Genomic DNA, 15,835 nt, shown 5'->3' with positions numbered 1-15,835 from the left:
CCATTTTTTACTCTTATACAATTCGTCTTCTTTCCTAACAACTTCTATTGTCGATTAAGGTAAAATATACTTAAAAAATATCCGTTTATTTTAAGTAGAAACGACTTAACCAAGAAAAGACGCAAACCTTCTACTTGGGACATTTCTTCATGTACATGTCCTGTGAAGTTTGATACAGGGAAAAAATTTGTTTAAATTTGATGAAATTTCTTTCAATAGATCTGAATATCATTTCCATACCTAATTCTTCATCGACAGTTGGATGGAACAGTTTTCTGCCCAGCTAAAGCTTTTGGTGGTCTTCCTCTTGGTCTTCCAGTCTGGCTACCACGTACTGATTTTCCCCTGGCTGCAGAGGGTGGTGACATTCTCTATACTTGAAATTTTTCTTCTTGCCTGCTTCTAAGTTACATTTTAAAGATTTATTATTAACCTATTGCTGGGATTGAACAATATAGTCATGAGAAATACCTTTGTTTAGCTAAGTCGAGCTATGCATGAGTCTGATATGTGAAAGTCCAACGCACCACTATGCAGTATGGAAAAATATCCACTTTCCACTGATCCAATCTTTGAAAATGAAATTCCAATGAGAATGGACGGAGATTGGACTGTTTGACTGTCAAATCAAATTATAATAATAATTTATCAAATTAAGGTTATATATCAATAGTTCAATACCTTTTACCTTACCTTCCCATTTCCCAAATAGTATAAACACTTGTTTGCTCTCTTGTAGCGCAGCACATAGCAGACAATCCACGCGACTCCTAAAATATTCCACAAATTAATCCTATAGGGCTGTTTGACACGGTAAAATCTGTGAACCAACTTTCAAAGTTTCAATGCTCATTGGCTAGTTTCGTCTGCTTCAACAAACAAAAATTGAACCAGCCGAAACCAGCCAATGAGCATTGAAAGATTTACAGGGCAGCCGCACTGTAATATACCGTGTTGAACAGCCCTATATTCCTATCAAACTTGACCATTCTTTTAAAAATTAAAATTCAAAAAGTATTTTCGAATGTATTTGGTATTTTAATCATATTTAGTATCAAATGCCAAATAAAATACAGCTATAAGAATACGTTCAAAGGTAAAATACAAATACGTATTAAAATACGTATTTTTCTGTATTTTATTTGATAAGTATTTTATTTTATTGTCTAAATACAAAACACTGTGTTTAGGGCGGTCAAAACCAATTAAAATCACATCTGTCGAAGATCCAAATCGGATGTTGGGCTGTCCGACGGATATCAATGAGATGTACTCAACATCTGACCTTGACATCTATCGGCATACACGGAATGCCCTTTGTTTTGTGAGTTCAAAAGTGGCAAAAAGAAATCGGCAAACAAGTGAAATAATGTCTGATAATAATGCAGAAGACAAAAATGCCATAAAACAAGCGACGAAAAAGTTTCTGACGCACGAAGCCTACAAATCCACATTATACAACTACTTTTTCCGTAACTTGCACACGATATTTGCTAGAGAAAAAAGGTTTACATACCTACTGACAAGAAGAGTCAACAGTGATCATGTTAAGCAGTTATTTGATACTATTCTTTAGACTATTGGAAGAAACTTTAAAGGGGATGCGACGGCTGTTTCTCATGCGTCCGAGAAGACATTGATGCATGATAGATTAATTGAAACAGACCAATTTCCTAAAATCTTCCTTGTCTCGTTTAAGATTTTTTTCAAATTTCTCCAAATCATCAATACTTCTAACTGGAAGAAGAGACAGAACGTCGTCTTCGTCATCTGATACAGTGTCTTCACTTACTGGTTTGGCCATTGACTTTTCTAGAACACAAAACTTCTCATTCATTTGTGCTAAAATTGATAGAACGACCTTGGTAACCATACCACCTTTGTCCACAGTAAGAACATCAATACTATAAGTTAATATTACAAACAAATTTAAAGTGTAAGCGCTATTTGTCTATTAATAAATAAAATGTAACCATTCTTTTTAGAATTTCCTGAATAAATTTTGTTGATTGCTGTACGACGGCTCATAGGGACCAGTAAGTTGGTATACTTTCTAAGACTTTTGGATCGCCATGAATGTTCCCTGGAAAAAAATTATGTGATAAAAGATGTAAGTAAGAAAACTGAATACTTCTGCCCAATAGGGACATTTAGTTCGTCAATATCAACTTCTTCGATACTGTCACTGTGAATATCATCATCATCATTCAGCTTTTCTTGGATTGCATTATTTTTATGGAAAGGCATCACTTCTGTCGAACAGCTCCTCTAATTGTTTACTGCATTACATCTGCCTTTTTTATTTTCTAACACAAAAATAGAAATGTAGTATTAGTGTAACTGGATACAGTTTTCAAACAGTGTGTGGACACGACGTAATAATTGTACAGACAGTCTTTACCTGATAGTCCAGATTGCCCAGCAAGAGATGCAGTTGTAACTGATGGTACTTTCGTAGTGGATTCTGCTATTTGTTAACTGCTATTTGGTCTGACTATAGGATTGAACAAATACATGATTACTTAATAAAACCTTGATATCTATGCAAACTATCAGCTTTACCATTCTTCCTTTTACATCTTAGCGTAGAAGGTGGCAGAGGAAGCTTTGTAGCTTCAGATGAACATTTTCTTTTAAAAGGTGTAGTTTTCTTCTTCAACATTGACTTTGTAGTTTGAGTTAAACTCTCATTTTCTTTTTCATTGTCTTGCTCAGTCGATTAAATTTCACCAAGCAGTTTTCTATGTTTTCCAATCCTTTTTCGATAACCTCTTCCAATTTCAGATGCACTATTGATAATTGGTAAGCCTTTCTTAGGTCGTGGCAGATTTTCTGTTGCTTCTTCATATTAGTCTATAAGGAACAAATTCTATCACTAAACAAAAGATTATTGAGCAAGACTGAAAGTTGCATTACCAAATTGTTGGATAACTTTAAATGAGGAATTGCGTTCCCAAGTTTGAATATCTGGGTCCTTTCCATTGACGAGTAAGCTCTGTTTATATGCGGGAGAAGAAGAATGGTCCAATATCCAATTCTTGGCAACAATATAGATCCAGCATCCTTTTAACGGAGATTCTTTCGGTACTTCAATTATAAAATGCGACATTTCTTTAATTTTTATCTGAACATGCTCATACAGCTAACGAGTAATTAACGCAATCAACTTTGACAGACGCTTCAAAAATGATGGCAGTTTAAAAACTATGCTTTGACTTGCCTTCCATTCAACATTTTCAATAAATTTCAAAAACGTAAATTTTGCCATTACGTAAAAATCTTAAAAAAGTAATGATGTGTAAAGTTGTTTTGGATAAAGTCTATTTTACCCCACCAAATTTACTTTATTGTTACTTTACTTTTACTGAATTCAGAGAAGCAAGTATACCAAACGGATCTGTATTTACTTGTAAACTGAATAAATGTTGTGCTTAAATTACATTGTTGCCAATTGTTGGAATGCAATGTTGCCGTCATTAATTGGTAATATAGATTAAATACGTATATTGATATTGCAAAATATTTACATTTAGTCATTACTCTGCTAGCTCAGTGGAATAGCTCTGGATTGTTAAGACAAAAGATTTAGGTTCAAATCTAGTTGTTGGTTGTATATTTAATATTAAATGTTTAGTATTTAGTATAATCAAATGGTTATTTAGTTGATAAAGTGATTTCGTTATTAGTATTACGACATTTTTAAAAGTATTCTATGATAAAAGTAAAAAGTAGGTCTATGATAATTAAGTTAGAAAAGGTTTTACTATACTTAATTAATTAATATTTAGGGGTGTGTTGTTACTTAATATTAGTATTGATTTAGTTATGGCTACTAATGTATCTATTTTCATGAGTTCCTCAAGTGATATTATTAAGAATAATAGTGAAATGCTTGAAAAGTTTTATTTGAAATGCAAAAAAAGGAATATAGTTCATTTCTGGTATGTTGTCTTATTCTGTACTTTAATTGTTATATAGATATAATATATATAGATATATCTATAATTATATCTATATATAGATATAATTATATATAGATTTTAAAATATAACATGCAACAACGATTAATTTCTGTTGCAGACGACATATTATATACTTTGTATTTCATTCATTTTTTAAAGTTTGTAGTGTATACATCTGTGTATTGGATAACACATATTTTGAAGGTAATTGTTCGTTGTTAATATTTTGGTAATAGAGTAGTGGTATTAGAGTATTTTTTTTATTTATTTATTATTTGACTAATTTAATTACTTAACTTAATTATACATTACTTTATAAAGTTATTATTAACTTAATAGATTTACTTTACCTTACTGATTAGCAGAAATGTTACTTTTTACTTAACTTTAATGTGTTAATTTTACTTAATATTTAGAGTGTTTAACCTAATTAGTTAACTTTACTTTACTATTTTACTTTATTACTTTACTATTTCATTACTTTACCCACCCAAACCCCCGATTTTGCCTCGCATAGCTCGGGCTTGGTCCCGTTTAGTTACTTAAGTATAGTTAAGGTAAGTTATTTTAGTTAAGTAAATATGGTCGGGTAAAATAGACTTTTACCGTTGTTTTTTTTGCTAAATTAAAATAAACATATGAGTTATAAACACAAACGCCGAAAGTATGAATGATGCAACACTGTTTAGATATCGATTAGTTATCCACACTATGTCGTCAAAGATGCCATACTGACGCTACCCATGATTGTGAGTGATTATTTCGGATATTATCGACTTCGTTTGTTCCACGGAAAACTATCGCAAAACCTGTTTTAAGGAATTTTGTAATCCATTCGTAAAATTTCAGTTTTTTTTATGTGTTGAGCTTTTTTTACAACAATCGGAAATTTCAATGGCATAAGCAGACATTATGTTTCAATATGAATGTAATAAGGTATCTTCTGTAAGTTAACCAAATATTTATGTTTATATTTCATTTTTCTGTGATCTGAATTGGCTTCCCATTGAAAATCTTTCAATAAAGGAAATTTGTCTTTACCTATTTCCAACATCTTGCATATTGTTATGTTAGCCGAAAGATATCAACAGGGTACAAAGCTACATATTTATTTTAGCACTCCTTATTTTGACGTAATTATTTTATTTGCTTTTAGGTGTAAATAGAGCAACGTCTATCTTTCTACTTCTGATTCTGAAGAAGAAATTCCAACATCAGAACTCCATATACATACTTCCCACTATATTCAAGGTTACTTCCATTTACACTTCCAATTATTATTTAGACATAATCAGAACATTGTAAGTTTAATTTTATTCACTGGTATTCACATGGAGCTTTTTCTAAGTGTAGTAAACATAGACTTTATAATTTTAAATTGCAAAAGCGAAAGCCAAAGGGTTTTGTTGGGGCAAGGCAAAGAACTAGAAAAGTTAAAAGATTTTTTGAAGAACATTCGCATTTACCTGAAGATGAATTATGTGATGAGATTTTTGAACCTAATGATATAGTTGGTGACAGAACTCTCAGAGTTGCTGAAGTCGAAAATATTCTCGCCGTTGATGTTTCCATTGACGATGTATTAAGCAATGCAGATTTTCATGAAAGAATGGACGATGGAGTAGAGAATGATGACGTTTTTTGTACGATAACAGTTCTGAATCTAATGTTAAATTTCTTGAAGGAGTCGATTCGGAATCCGAAAATTTTTTTGGATTTTGATTTAGATTTTTGTGAAGCTCCGGATGTTCATAAAAACTTAGTTGATGATGTTGACGATGAAGCTGATTGCGATGTAGATTCTGACATTGACAATGAGTTAAGTGCAATCGACCGCCAAGATTAGTTTAAAAGACGCCTTTGTCATTGGGCAGTGGATTCGAATGTATCGAGGGACAGTGCCAATAAGCTTTTAAAACTTTTGAGAACAGACCCTTCTTATTCTTTCCTACCCAAAATTTACAAAACTCTGCTAGGCACTCCTTGAAAAGTTCATGTGATTTCTGTAAGCCCAGGATTGTATCACGGGTTTAATATTTTGGATCACTGTTAAAAATTTACACCGTTTTTGGGCAAATAACCCACGAAAATCGGTTCCACCAGACTGGAGTATTTCAATTCCCACTATTTAATTTCTGGGAAAGGGCCTGTTTATCGGGATTGAATGTTTCCTTAAAAAGGGGAGGAAAATTATCACAAAATTGAATACAACTTCCGTAAAGTAGTAATAAAATTTCCCCCTCTTGTTCCATCAATCGGGGTTTAAATGTCCCACTATTTAAATTTAATTAATGCTATCTTTACATAAATAGAATTCAATTAAATCATTAGATGGGTGATGGCAAACCAGCCAATTTTCGGAAACACAGATATTTCTTAATATACAGTACCCACCAAACGATTAGGTACACCCCCGTTTTTTTAGTGCATTCTTATGGCGCTACGGGTCTCAGGAAAACTTAAATATCTTTTTACTGGTAAGGACTATTTTTTTTTCTTTTTTCCTCTATCATAAGAGAAAGTGCTCTAAAAGTTATCTTAACATGAAAAAATTGTAGGAGTTACACCCAGGGCGCTAAAGTATCGTTCACATGATTAGGTACACCACTTTTCTCCCCATAAACGCCATGTTAATACCGGCGTTTCAAAAAATATAAATAAAATACTTTAAACATCATTAAATAATTTTTTTTCTGCCGAACGACGCGTTTTTCTTTACTCTATTAGAATATAGTGCATGTTTTTGAATTATTTGAACTTCAAAAATTGCTTCCCTATACCCCAAAGTTGTTACACTCAAATGTTTTACAGAGAAAATTAAGATTTGGGCTTGCGCCACCAGGGGTGCTGGAATCAATTTCAAGTGCTCAGATTTTTTTCGTTAAACACAGCTAGATTTTTCGTACAAAAAAAATAAAATAACAAATAATTGATTTTTTTATCATAAAAAGAAAGTATTTTCTCGTCAAAAGATAGAAATTCCTCAAAATCGTTGAATGGAAGCTCCAAGGAATCTATCATATCATCGGCCTGGTCCTGTGACACTACCTGTGTTGTTTTCTGTGTGGCAAGCGTCGTAACAATGCTCATCAAACGCTCTTGTTTAGCGTTAGACTCAGCCATGAAGTTAATAATTTCCTGCGGTAATTGACCTTAATGATAAATAAAAGAAGTTAAAACTGATACGGTGATTACACGCCAATTCATGGCTGCCTAAAAATATTTCCGGTAATTGGTGCTGCTGTGTGAGGTGGTGTGCTAAGTCTGTCTCTTAACGGAGTAGAACTAAGAAATGCAGCCGATGAAAAGGTTAAGGAAGAATCACCTAAGAAACAAAATTTATAATTATCTAATAAAGGTAGTTACTTTGATTATGTAACCTAATTCAGAATGAAGTGGGTTGTGTGAGTTGTCGACACTACCGTTGGACATTAAATCAGCGCCTACCGAATAATCCAATTTATTCTCAACGAACTTAGCTACTTGGGGGGTCTGATGGAATTAAAATACCATTAAAACGTTCAGTCGTATGTTTGGTTCTTGCCACTATACGATTTAGTTCGGCTTCTGAAAAGAAAGTCCTTCTTTGATCAGAAACAGGTAATGATGTTGATGAGGTCCTCCTTGTGTTGTTGGTGGATGGCCCCAATCCATTTTCCATTTCATTCCCCGGTCTGAATGTTAAAGCAGCACCTGAAAATATTATCAATACTGACAATAATGTTCATGAGGATATTTACAAAAATATCACCTTGGATTAATTAAGACAATGATGCTGCATGAGCTGGTCCTTGAATTTGTGGAACGTAAACTGGTACTCTTGTTGATGAGGTTTTCTCTGTGTTGTTGGGGGTTGTCCCCAATCCATTCTCCGCTCTCACTGTTAATGCACCACCTGAAAATATTATGAATATTGACAACGATAAGCATGAAGCTATACACAAGAGCGGTTTCACCTTGGATTAATTGAGACAATGCATGAACTGGTTTTGAAATTTGTGGAATGAAACCTGGCACCAATGTTGTTGAGTTGTTCTTACCAGCTGCTTTGACGACCTTATTAGTCGCAGCAGCTACTGAACCTCTCCTTTTACCTATGCAACATTAAATAACATAAAACAACATCGACTTTACAACAGTTTTTAGGATTACCGTATAATGCCGAATTCGAAAACGTGAAGTTCAATTTTTTTTAATAGTCCTTTTTGGCCTCATAATCTAACGGTTGCAAAGATTAGTTACACATTTTGAAGACTTGAAATATAAATTGCAAAAGGTGAAAGTTACATTACCGGCATAGGCGAATCCATTATTTTCAAAAAGATGAGCCAATTAATACTAGTTACGTCGCAGCACATCGTGGCAAGCCTTTTATAACTTACGATTAGGGAACGGGCAGACGCCCACAACAATGGCAATGGCGGGCCATGCCATTTATTGTATATATTTAGGGAAAATAGGATATTGTCAAATTCGGCAACACTGTACCATGCTTGTGACGCTGGGGGAAGCCATTGCTGAGGAAGTGTCTGGAGTGTCAAGGCATTCAAACCTATTTCTCTACGATCGACTCGATTTCTGCAAACTTTTGACAAGTGTATTGTGTGTGACTAGTGATATTGTGTGACAAGGGATTGTGTGATAAGTGGATTGTTGTGTGAGTGGCTGAGTTATTGGACTGGAGTCCTATTTTTCAAGAATTGTCCAACCTGTTGTAAAATTTTAAAATATTTTGCCATTGTGTTTATGTTCATGGTGTTTTCAGTGTGTTGTGAAAGACATAGTCAATTTGTCGAGTTATTTCTTTCTGCTTCTTTTTAATTATTTTAGTTTTTTAAATTAATAATTAAGCCGTTTTTTTTCTATTTCAGTGTGGCACCTGCTGCCTCTCGGCCGGTAAATGGACGTAGTCGTCATTCATTTTACCGCAGTATTAATAAGTTTAAGAAACAATAAAGTGTTCCAATTAGAGTTACAGTGGATGTTCAACAGGAAGTAGAAGCGGCTGACGTTTCGGAGCCTGACATTCAATTAGCTTTAGCTACAGGTGATAGGGACGATGGCAAATTGCTGGCCCACCATATCTATGATGGCGGCGATTTGTCAAACCGTATTGACGACGGTGAAGTTGCGGGCAATAGTATTGACGAGGGTGTAAATTCTGAGGCTGGTAGTGTTGATGATGGGGAAGTGGGCGAAGTGGATGGCGCCGAAGACGGATCATTTGATGTTTCTAACAATTTTACTCGTACTGTTGATGATCCATTTTTAAATCAGGGTAATCAAGGAAATTTCGATCAAGATAATCAGGGGTTAGATGGGGATGGTAATGGTAGCGATAATGATTCAGAAGTGGAGGATACTTGTACTTTGAAAGATGAACTAGCCCAAATCTATGCGCAGTGTAAGGTGCCACACTCTACGATAAACAAAATTAACCGAGTCCTCAGAAAACATGGCATGCGAGTCCCAAAAACTGCTAGAGCGCACTTGAAAACTATTAGAAAAGCTCCACTGATTAACAAAAACCTTTGCCATTTTGGTTTAGAAAAAGGAATCATTCATTCATCTGTTCTTGAATTGCATTTCAACATAGATGGGATACCATTGCACAATAGTATTAAAAAATCATTTTGGGTCATAGCTTGTCGCGTCGTCAATGCCGTTGATGATACACCTTTCGCCGTTACTGTTTTTTTTTGTCCAAACCAAGTAGCGCCAGAACTTTTCTTAAATCATATGTTTCAGACTTTTAAAAAATTCTTAGAGACGGAATTGTTAACACAAACGGGGAAAAGTTAAATGTAGAATTAAAAGCAATAATTTGCGACGCCCCCGCTAGAAGTTTTGTGAAAGGTTGTGTTGGGCATTTCCATTTCGGAATGTTGATCGAACGACGTTTCAAAGAGCCTTAGTAGTACCACCGGGAATGCTTTGAACTGACGAATCATTCCGAAATATGGAGGACGAAACTCATCACAAGTATCTCTCACCGATAGCAGAGATAGAAGATTTTGACATGATTTTTGGTTTTCCTCTAGATCCGATGCATTTGGTGTATTTCGGTGTGGTAAAGCGTTATTTAAAAATTTTGTTTTTTGCATATAAACGCACCAAAAGCATTCACCGATTAAAGAAGCGTGTTCGACAACTTGTGAATAGGCTGCTTGACGCGCTTGTTCTGCGATATCCAAAAGAGTTTCACAGGAAACGGAGAAACATGACCGACTTATGCCGCTGGAAAGCAGTAGAGTATCGATGATTTCTTTTTTATATTGGCCCGATTGTTTTACGACAGGTTCTAAATCAGGAAAAATATCAACACTTTCTGTACTTACATGTAGCTATTCGCCTTCTTACTTCAGATAATTGAACTGATGACATAGTCAAGTGCACTGAAAAATTTTTAAAATAGTTTGTCGATCAATTTGGGACATTGTATGGGTCTCATCACTGGGTTTATAACGTTCATTCTCTTTCTCATTTAGCCAACGAATGCTTAGTACATGGTAATTTGGATTCATTTAGTGCTTATCCTTTTGAATCTTTATTGGGCAGCACAAAAAACCTGATTCGGAGTGGACACAATCCTCTAGCACAACTATCTAGAAGATTATCTGAATATACGGCACTAGGAGTAGAACCTTTTAATAATAGAACGAAAGTGGGATTTACGTGGGAAAGCATAAGACCAAATTCAAAGGCCAATTCTTATTGTCAAGTAATTTCCTCAACCGATTCATTGGTTTATGGGAAGCAGTTCATTTACATTGGAAGCTATTACACGGAGCCCATTGAATCGTCTCTGGTTGGTGTTTTCAAGGCCAGCTCTAAGAGCTCTGTCATATCGAACTGGGAAAAGTCAAAATTTCAAAAAATTCAAAAATGTATGGTGATAAATGTTAACACAAAACTTTTGAGGTTGTCGAAGCGAGGTGCTTTCAAGAGATTATTGATCTTGGCGGTACGGCGTAAGCTAGCGTATTTTAGAATATGAGGCACGAGATCCATCCAAGCCTGGCGGAATCCAGCACTTGACAAGTTTTTTGGTACGAAAATACGATCGAATTCTTTGAAGAGCTGATTAAAACAATGCAGTATTACTCCTTAAACCATTTAAAGAGTTAAAAACTAACAAAGATAATTTAATGTTATTCTTACATGCAGGGGCTGCTTCAAGAAGGGACAATTCTCCTTTACCCAGCCTTGAACATGTGGAATTCCAGGATTTGTGTGGATTTTGGCTTGACGACCGCCAAATGTCAGTTCCATCAAAAGGTCAACAGGATAGTTTAGCTTCCCTTCAGTGTCATTATAAGCGGCTAGCAGCCTTTCTACGCTGGCCTCGTAAGAGCCTACATCTATGACTGTAACAATACAGTTGTTTTACCACTTATCTGACAGTTTATGCACAATGAAGAATTTGCGGGTTCAATGCGTCATCACTGATCACCTTCTACGTTGGGACCAGTTGCTGCAGATTTGTGAACTCCAGGACCTTTTCTCTCAATTTCTTTACGCGGACGTCCCACAGGATTGTTAACGACATCTTTGTCCTCACTCCTACATCTTTCAAAAATATTTCTGACTTTTCGAACAAAAAAATTCTGAAATTTTTAAATTACAGTATAACATAAAACCTTTTGAAAAAGTGTACGTAGTACAAATAATTATTACCACTGCATTTTCCTCGTTTTCTTTACTTGTGCACAAAAAAGGGTATCTAGTGATAAGCTTTCTAGACACGAACGTCAAGTCCGACTCATTGGGATACAAAGATGGAATGTGTACCCAATACTGCGAGCTAGCTCTACACACGAATGAGTATTCGTTCTCTCATAGTACATCTCCGCCTTTCAGCTTGGCATCAATTTTGGCATTGAAGAAAGATGGAATTTCAAAGCTTTGAGGAACCCAGCCAGAATCACAAACTTTAGATTTCTTTTTGCAGGTGGAGGAACCGACTGCTCATCATGACATTGAATGTTGTGGCCTGAAATCGCAGCTAATTCATTTATTAGAAAAGGACAATACCACATGGTATTGTCTCTTATATAAATTCAATTAACGCCATATTTTCATCGAACAGTTATGTACTCAAGATGTTAGTTGGTTGGGATGGGACTTCAGTTGGAAAGAGTACAAATAGTCAGTTGTGGCCCATACTTGGTAAAATTTCCATGGACGGAGCACAATGTTCTGACATAGGTTTTTATCATGGGCACGCAAAGCCAGATGATGTAAATAATTATCTAAGACATTTTTGTGGCGAAATTTCGTAATTAATTAACGAGGGTTTTGAATTCAAGGGTTGTCAAATTAAAATTATAGTCGAATCTTTTTGTTGCGACGCTCCCGCTTTTAGTTTTATTTAAAATGTCAAGCCTTGCGGAGCGTATTTTGGGTGCATGAAATGCGAAGCTGAAGGTGTATATGTCCGGAACAAATCTAGCAAAGACGGTAGGGTTACTTATCCTCAAAATAGATGACTTATTAAGAACTGATGAGTCTTAAAGTGATAGGGATCAAATTGATCATCACAGTGGATTTTCTAATTTGGAAAATTTGCCGATTAATATGGTTGACGACATTTGCAGAGATCCAATGCATCTTGTTTACATGGGAGTTATGCGTAAATTGCTGTACATTTGGGTGCATGGAAGAAAGACTATGAAAGTAAATTGTCTTGCAAACAAATAAATGAAATATCAAGAATTCTGGTGAGAATTGAATTTTTGATCAGTATGGAATTTTCTAGAAAGACTCGAATGCTTAATGAACTATCGTGGCTTAAAGCTACCGAATTCCGATTACTTTTGCTTTACATTTTGCCAATAATCTTGAAGAATCGGCTTCCCGATGAAGTTTACCAACATTTCATTATGCTTCACGTTGCTACAAGGATTTTGTCTTGCAAACGAAGCGTGGAAAAAGAAGCTAACATTGACTATGCACACAGTCTCTTTACTCTGTTTATTCAGAAGTCTGTCAGCATTTACGGATATCAATTTCTTAGTTGTAACCTTCATAATCTTCTACACTTGGGAAATGAAAGCAAAAGACTTGGAGCACTTGAAATGTTTAGCTGTTTTTCTTTTGAAAACCACATTGGTATATTAAAAAATTTGGTTCGCAAGAGGGGAAACCCCTTCAACAAATTGTGAATCGCTTGATGGAATTGCGTTCCAATCTCCCTGTTCCAAAGATTTTCACAAATATTGATTTCAACAAAGTCATTTGCTAACATTACAACGGGTAAATGATTCCTGGCCTACGTGGGCAGCAATTTAAAAGGGTAATTTTTCAAAAATTGAGATTGAGCTGTAATAGCCCAAACAACTGTGTTGTAATAGAGGATGATTCCGTAATTTTGATTGAAAATTTTACTGAAAACAGTGAAAGCAAAGTATTTTTCATAGAAAGAAGATGAATGAATTACGAGAAGCTTTACAATCTAAATGAACTGTTGCTGGAAGGAAAAGTGAAAAACCATGCCGGAATATTTAGTTCAGTTTATTCTTTCAGAAGAGAATGTCTCTTTTTCAGTCAATGGTAAAGACTTTTGATAGCCACAATGATATTTCAAAGTACATCAAAGAAATAGAGTTATAGGACAAGGTTTATTTGCGCCGTGGTAATTCTCAATCGATTACATCATATAACAACCGCAAAAATGTAAGTCTCAATCAATCGTTTAAAATTTGTGCGAGTGTTTGACAATATTTTGATCCTGTAACAGGCGTGTTACACAAAATTAGACCCTACACTGGAGTTTTACCGAGTTCAATATCTATGTCCGCATAACAATTCCGGTAGCAGGAATCGTCCGAACTTAGATAAAAGACCAAATCAGAACATCATGGCTTGTGACTTCCCCGTCCAGATTAATTTTGTCTTTGACAAGGAAATAGGAAAGTTTGTTATCAAAACATGCGTGCTTGAACACAAAAACCATCCGGTTTCAGCGGAAAACGTGAAAACATATGCTAGGAAACGGTACATTTTATACAAAATTTAATTTCAATGAGTGCTTGTTAGGCTTTACTGAATTGCTTGTTTTATTAGGCACATGGTCGCAGAAAGTCTAGATTTTGCAAAAGAAGCTTTGGTCGTCGGTGCTCAGCCCACCAGATTAAGAGGATTGTTATTGAAGAAATATGATTCCCATCTAATCAGTAAAGATCTGATCAATCTGAAACAAAGTTTGACTGGTAATCTAATGGAATATAACTGCTCTTAGGTCTATAAGCAATGTTCTGTTCAGTAACTTAAATTTTCTCATACTTTTACTTTCATCAGGAAAAGACGAAGACGAATGGCAACAAACGGTTGCCATTTTAAGAGAATTAGAAGACGAAAATCGGCGAAATGACCAAGATTCTGGAGAAAATAAAGAAAATGAACGTCGAAAGAATGTAGTTCAGGTGGTGCAAGATTCTGATGGGGAAGTTCTCGGAATATATTTCCAGACAGAATCACAAAGGAAGTTATACTCACAGATTGGAACGGTTTTGCAAATGGACGGAACGTACGACACCAACAATCTTGGTTTTTCGCTCTACCACTTATTGGGAGTTGATAACAACGGTGAAAACCAACCTCTCACACAGTTCTTTACCAAGACCGAAACGAAAGAAGCTATCGTTGAGTTTCTGCGAATATTTACGGAGGTGAGTAAATATAATTAGTTGGCATTTTCAACCTATAATGATGAATCATACTTACAGAATAACGACGCAAGCATCACAAAAGTCACCATCACTGATAAGGACTGCTCCGAGATCGCAGCATTGGAAGAGTATTTTCCCGAGGCAACTCACATTTTATGCCATTTTCACGTCCTTAAAGCGGTTGATGCTCGTCTGAATAAAAAGGTTGATGGTAAGGGATTAACTGAACAGTGCAAAGACAAAATCCGCGAGCATTTTCGAAAAGCTCTGTACGCAGAAACGGACGCTGCCTTTGAGCATGATAAACAGCATTTGTTAAATCAAGGTAGCTTACAAGTTTACTTTTATAAAAAAATATGTTACTTTATATAACATCTAAATTAGGTAAGGGGGAGGAGAGTCTTTCGTCGTACTTTCAGCTGAATTGGTTTAACATCGCACCAAAGTGGACGACTCTCGGGCGCCGTCACTTACCGACGTTTGGTAATAACACAACAAATCGTTTAGAAAGGTAAAATCTGAATTTAAACAAATAAAAAATTAAATTAAAAAACATAATTGTTCTATTCACTCAGGTTCCACCATATCATCAAGGAAATATTTCTAAAAACGAAGAGATTAGATCTAGTAATACGTCATCTTCTAGACAACATCAAGTTAAGGATGACGGAGAGAAAATTGAAGCAAAAAATTAGAGAGCTGCGCTTTCCCCACAAAAACACCAAAACCAATCCACTGTTCCAGGACTATCAACGTAAAATATCCCCATTCGCTTGGAGCCTTGTAGCTGAAAAGATCGGGATTGTTACAAAGAAGAAAATCTCGTACAGCTACATTCAGAAGGATGAAGTGTACGACATCAAGTCGAGGAACTACAATTACCGGACTCGTACTGATTTGACCAAGTGCACTTGTCAATTTTTCTCGAATTATGGACTGCCCTGTCGCCACATCATATTCTTCCTCATCAAAGACAAGAAGGAAATAGAAGCTAATTAATTAATAAAAAGCAGCTTTCACAACACTGGTTGGTTGGCTGCCCGGAGGTAATTTGCATACTTTAAGTCACAATTTACAATACTTATTCTTAAAGTATGTATAGGATGGTGTAATAGTACCTGAGAGTATCGCACCACCTACCGTAATCCAGGAAACAAAGAAAAAAAGGATAAGTCCTGTTACGGCCAGAGAACAATTCAACCT

At 35.4% G+C, this 15,835-nt stretch overlaps 2 protein-coding genes, 3 long non-coding RNA genes and 1 pseudogene across 5 annotated transcripts; 2 read left to right on the top strand and 4 right to left on the bottom strand.

The window, feature by feature from the left end:
- Nucleotides 1-139: 139 nt before the first annotated feature.
- On the bottom strand, nt 140-909 carry LOC123470495. The gene is made up of 4 exons (XR_006644185.1): nt 682-909; nt 472-619; nt 241-402; nt 140-160 (listed from the first exon to the last, which is right to left on the bottom strand). It is a non-coding gene; the product is annotated as an uncharacterized LOC123470495 (long non-coding RNA).
- A 1,204-nt stretch (nt 910-2,113) lies between these two features.
- On the bottom strand, nt 2,114-3,397 carry LOC116933534. The gene is made up of 4 exons (XR_004400154.2): nt 2,917-3,397; nt 2,563-2,853; nt 2,402-2,494; nt 2,114-2,306 (listed from the first exon to the last, which is right to left on the bottom strand). It is a non-coding gene; the product is annotated as an uncharacterized LOC116933534 (long non-coding RNA).
- Nucleotides 3,398-4,920: 1,523 nt separating this feature from the next.
- LOC123470643 lies at nt 4,921-14,202 on the top strand (annotated as a pseudogene).
- LOC123470532 lies at nt 6,888-7,647 on the bottom strand. The gene is made up of 3 exons (XM_045170849.1): nt 7,473-7,647; nt 7,343-7,405; nt 6,888-7,287 (listed from the first exon to the last, which is right to left on the bottom strand). The coding sequence occupies exons 1-3, from the start codon at nt 7,621-7,623 to the stop codon at nt 7,166-7,168; spliced, it is 336 nt and encodes a 111-aa protein (XP_045026784.1). The 5' UTR covers nt 7,624-7,647; the 3' UTR covers nt 6,888-7,165.
- On the bottom strand, nt 7,704-8,181 carry LOC116918742. Its single transcript, XR_006644224.1, has 3 exons — nt 8,115-8,181; nt 7,919-8,056; nt 7,704-7,857 (listed from the first exon to the last, which is right to left on the bottom strand). It is a non-coding gene; the product is annotated as an uncharacterized LOC116918742 (long non-coding RNA).
- A 277-nt stretch (nt 14,203-14,479) lies between the features above and the next one.
- LOC116919332 lies at nt 14,480-15,631 on the top strand. The gene is made up of 4 exons (XM_045171186.1): nt 14,480-14,632; nt 14,690-14,957; nt 15,017-15,143; nt 15,208-15,631. Exons 1-4 carry the CDS (start codon nt 14,480-14,482, stop codon nt 15,629-15,631), a joined length of 972 nt encoding a protein of 323 aa, XP_045027121.1.
- The last annotated feature ends 204 nt before the right edge of the window (nt 15,632-15,835 follow it).

Source organism: Daphnia magna, linkage group LG3 (assembly GCF_020631705.1).
Source record: "Daphnia magna isolate NIES linkage group LG3, ASM2063170v1.1, whole genome shotgun sequence".
Taxonomy (NCBI): domain Eukaryota; kingdom Metazoa; phylum Arthropoda; class Branchiopoda; order Diplostraca; family Daphniidae; genus Daphnia; species Daphnia magna.
Note: the sequence above shows the minus strand (reverse complement) of the source record. Positions and strands in the feature narration are given on the sequence as shown.

Bases quoted from the DNA above. Each gene is read 5' to 3' on its own strand.
- LOC123470532 (XM_045170849.1), bottom strand. From the start codon at position 7,623: ATGGAAAATGGATTGGGGCCATCCACCAACAACACAAGGAGGACCTCA. The intron at 7,406-7,472 runs GTATTTTAATTC...ATTATTCGGTAG, and splicing joins TACGACTGAACGTTTTAATG to GCGCTGATTTAATGTCCAAC. The intron at 7,288-7,342 runs GTTACATAATCA...TTTGTTTCTTAG, and splicing joins CCCACTTCATTCTGAATTAG to GTGATTCTTCCTTAACCTTT.
- LOC116919332 (XM_045171186.1), top strand. From the start codon at position 14,480: ATGGACGGAACGTACGACACCAACAATCTTGGTTTTTCGCTCTACCAC. The intron at 14,958-15,016 runs GTAGCTTACAAG...CATCTAAATTAG, and splicing joins ACAGCATTTGTTAAATCAAG to GTAAGGGGGAGGAGAGTCTT. The intron at 15,144-15,207 runs GTAAAATCTGAA...CTATTCACTCAG, and splicing joins ACAACAAATCGTTTAGAAAG to GTTCCACCATATCATCAAGG.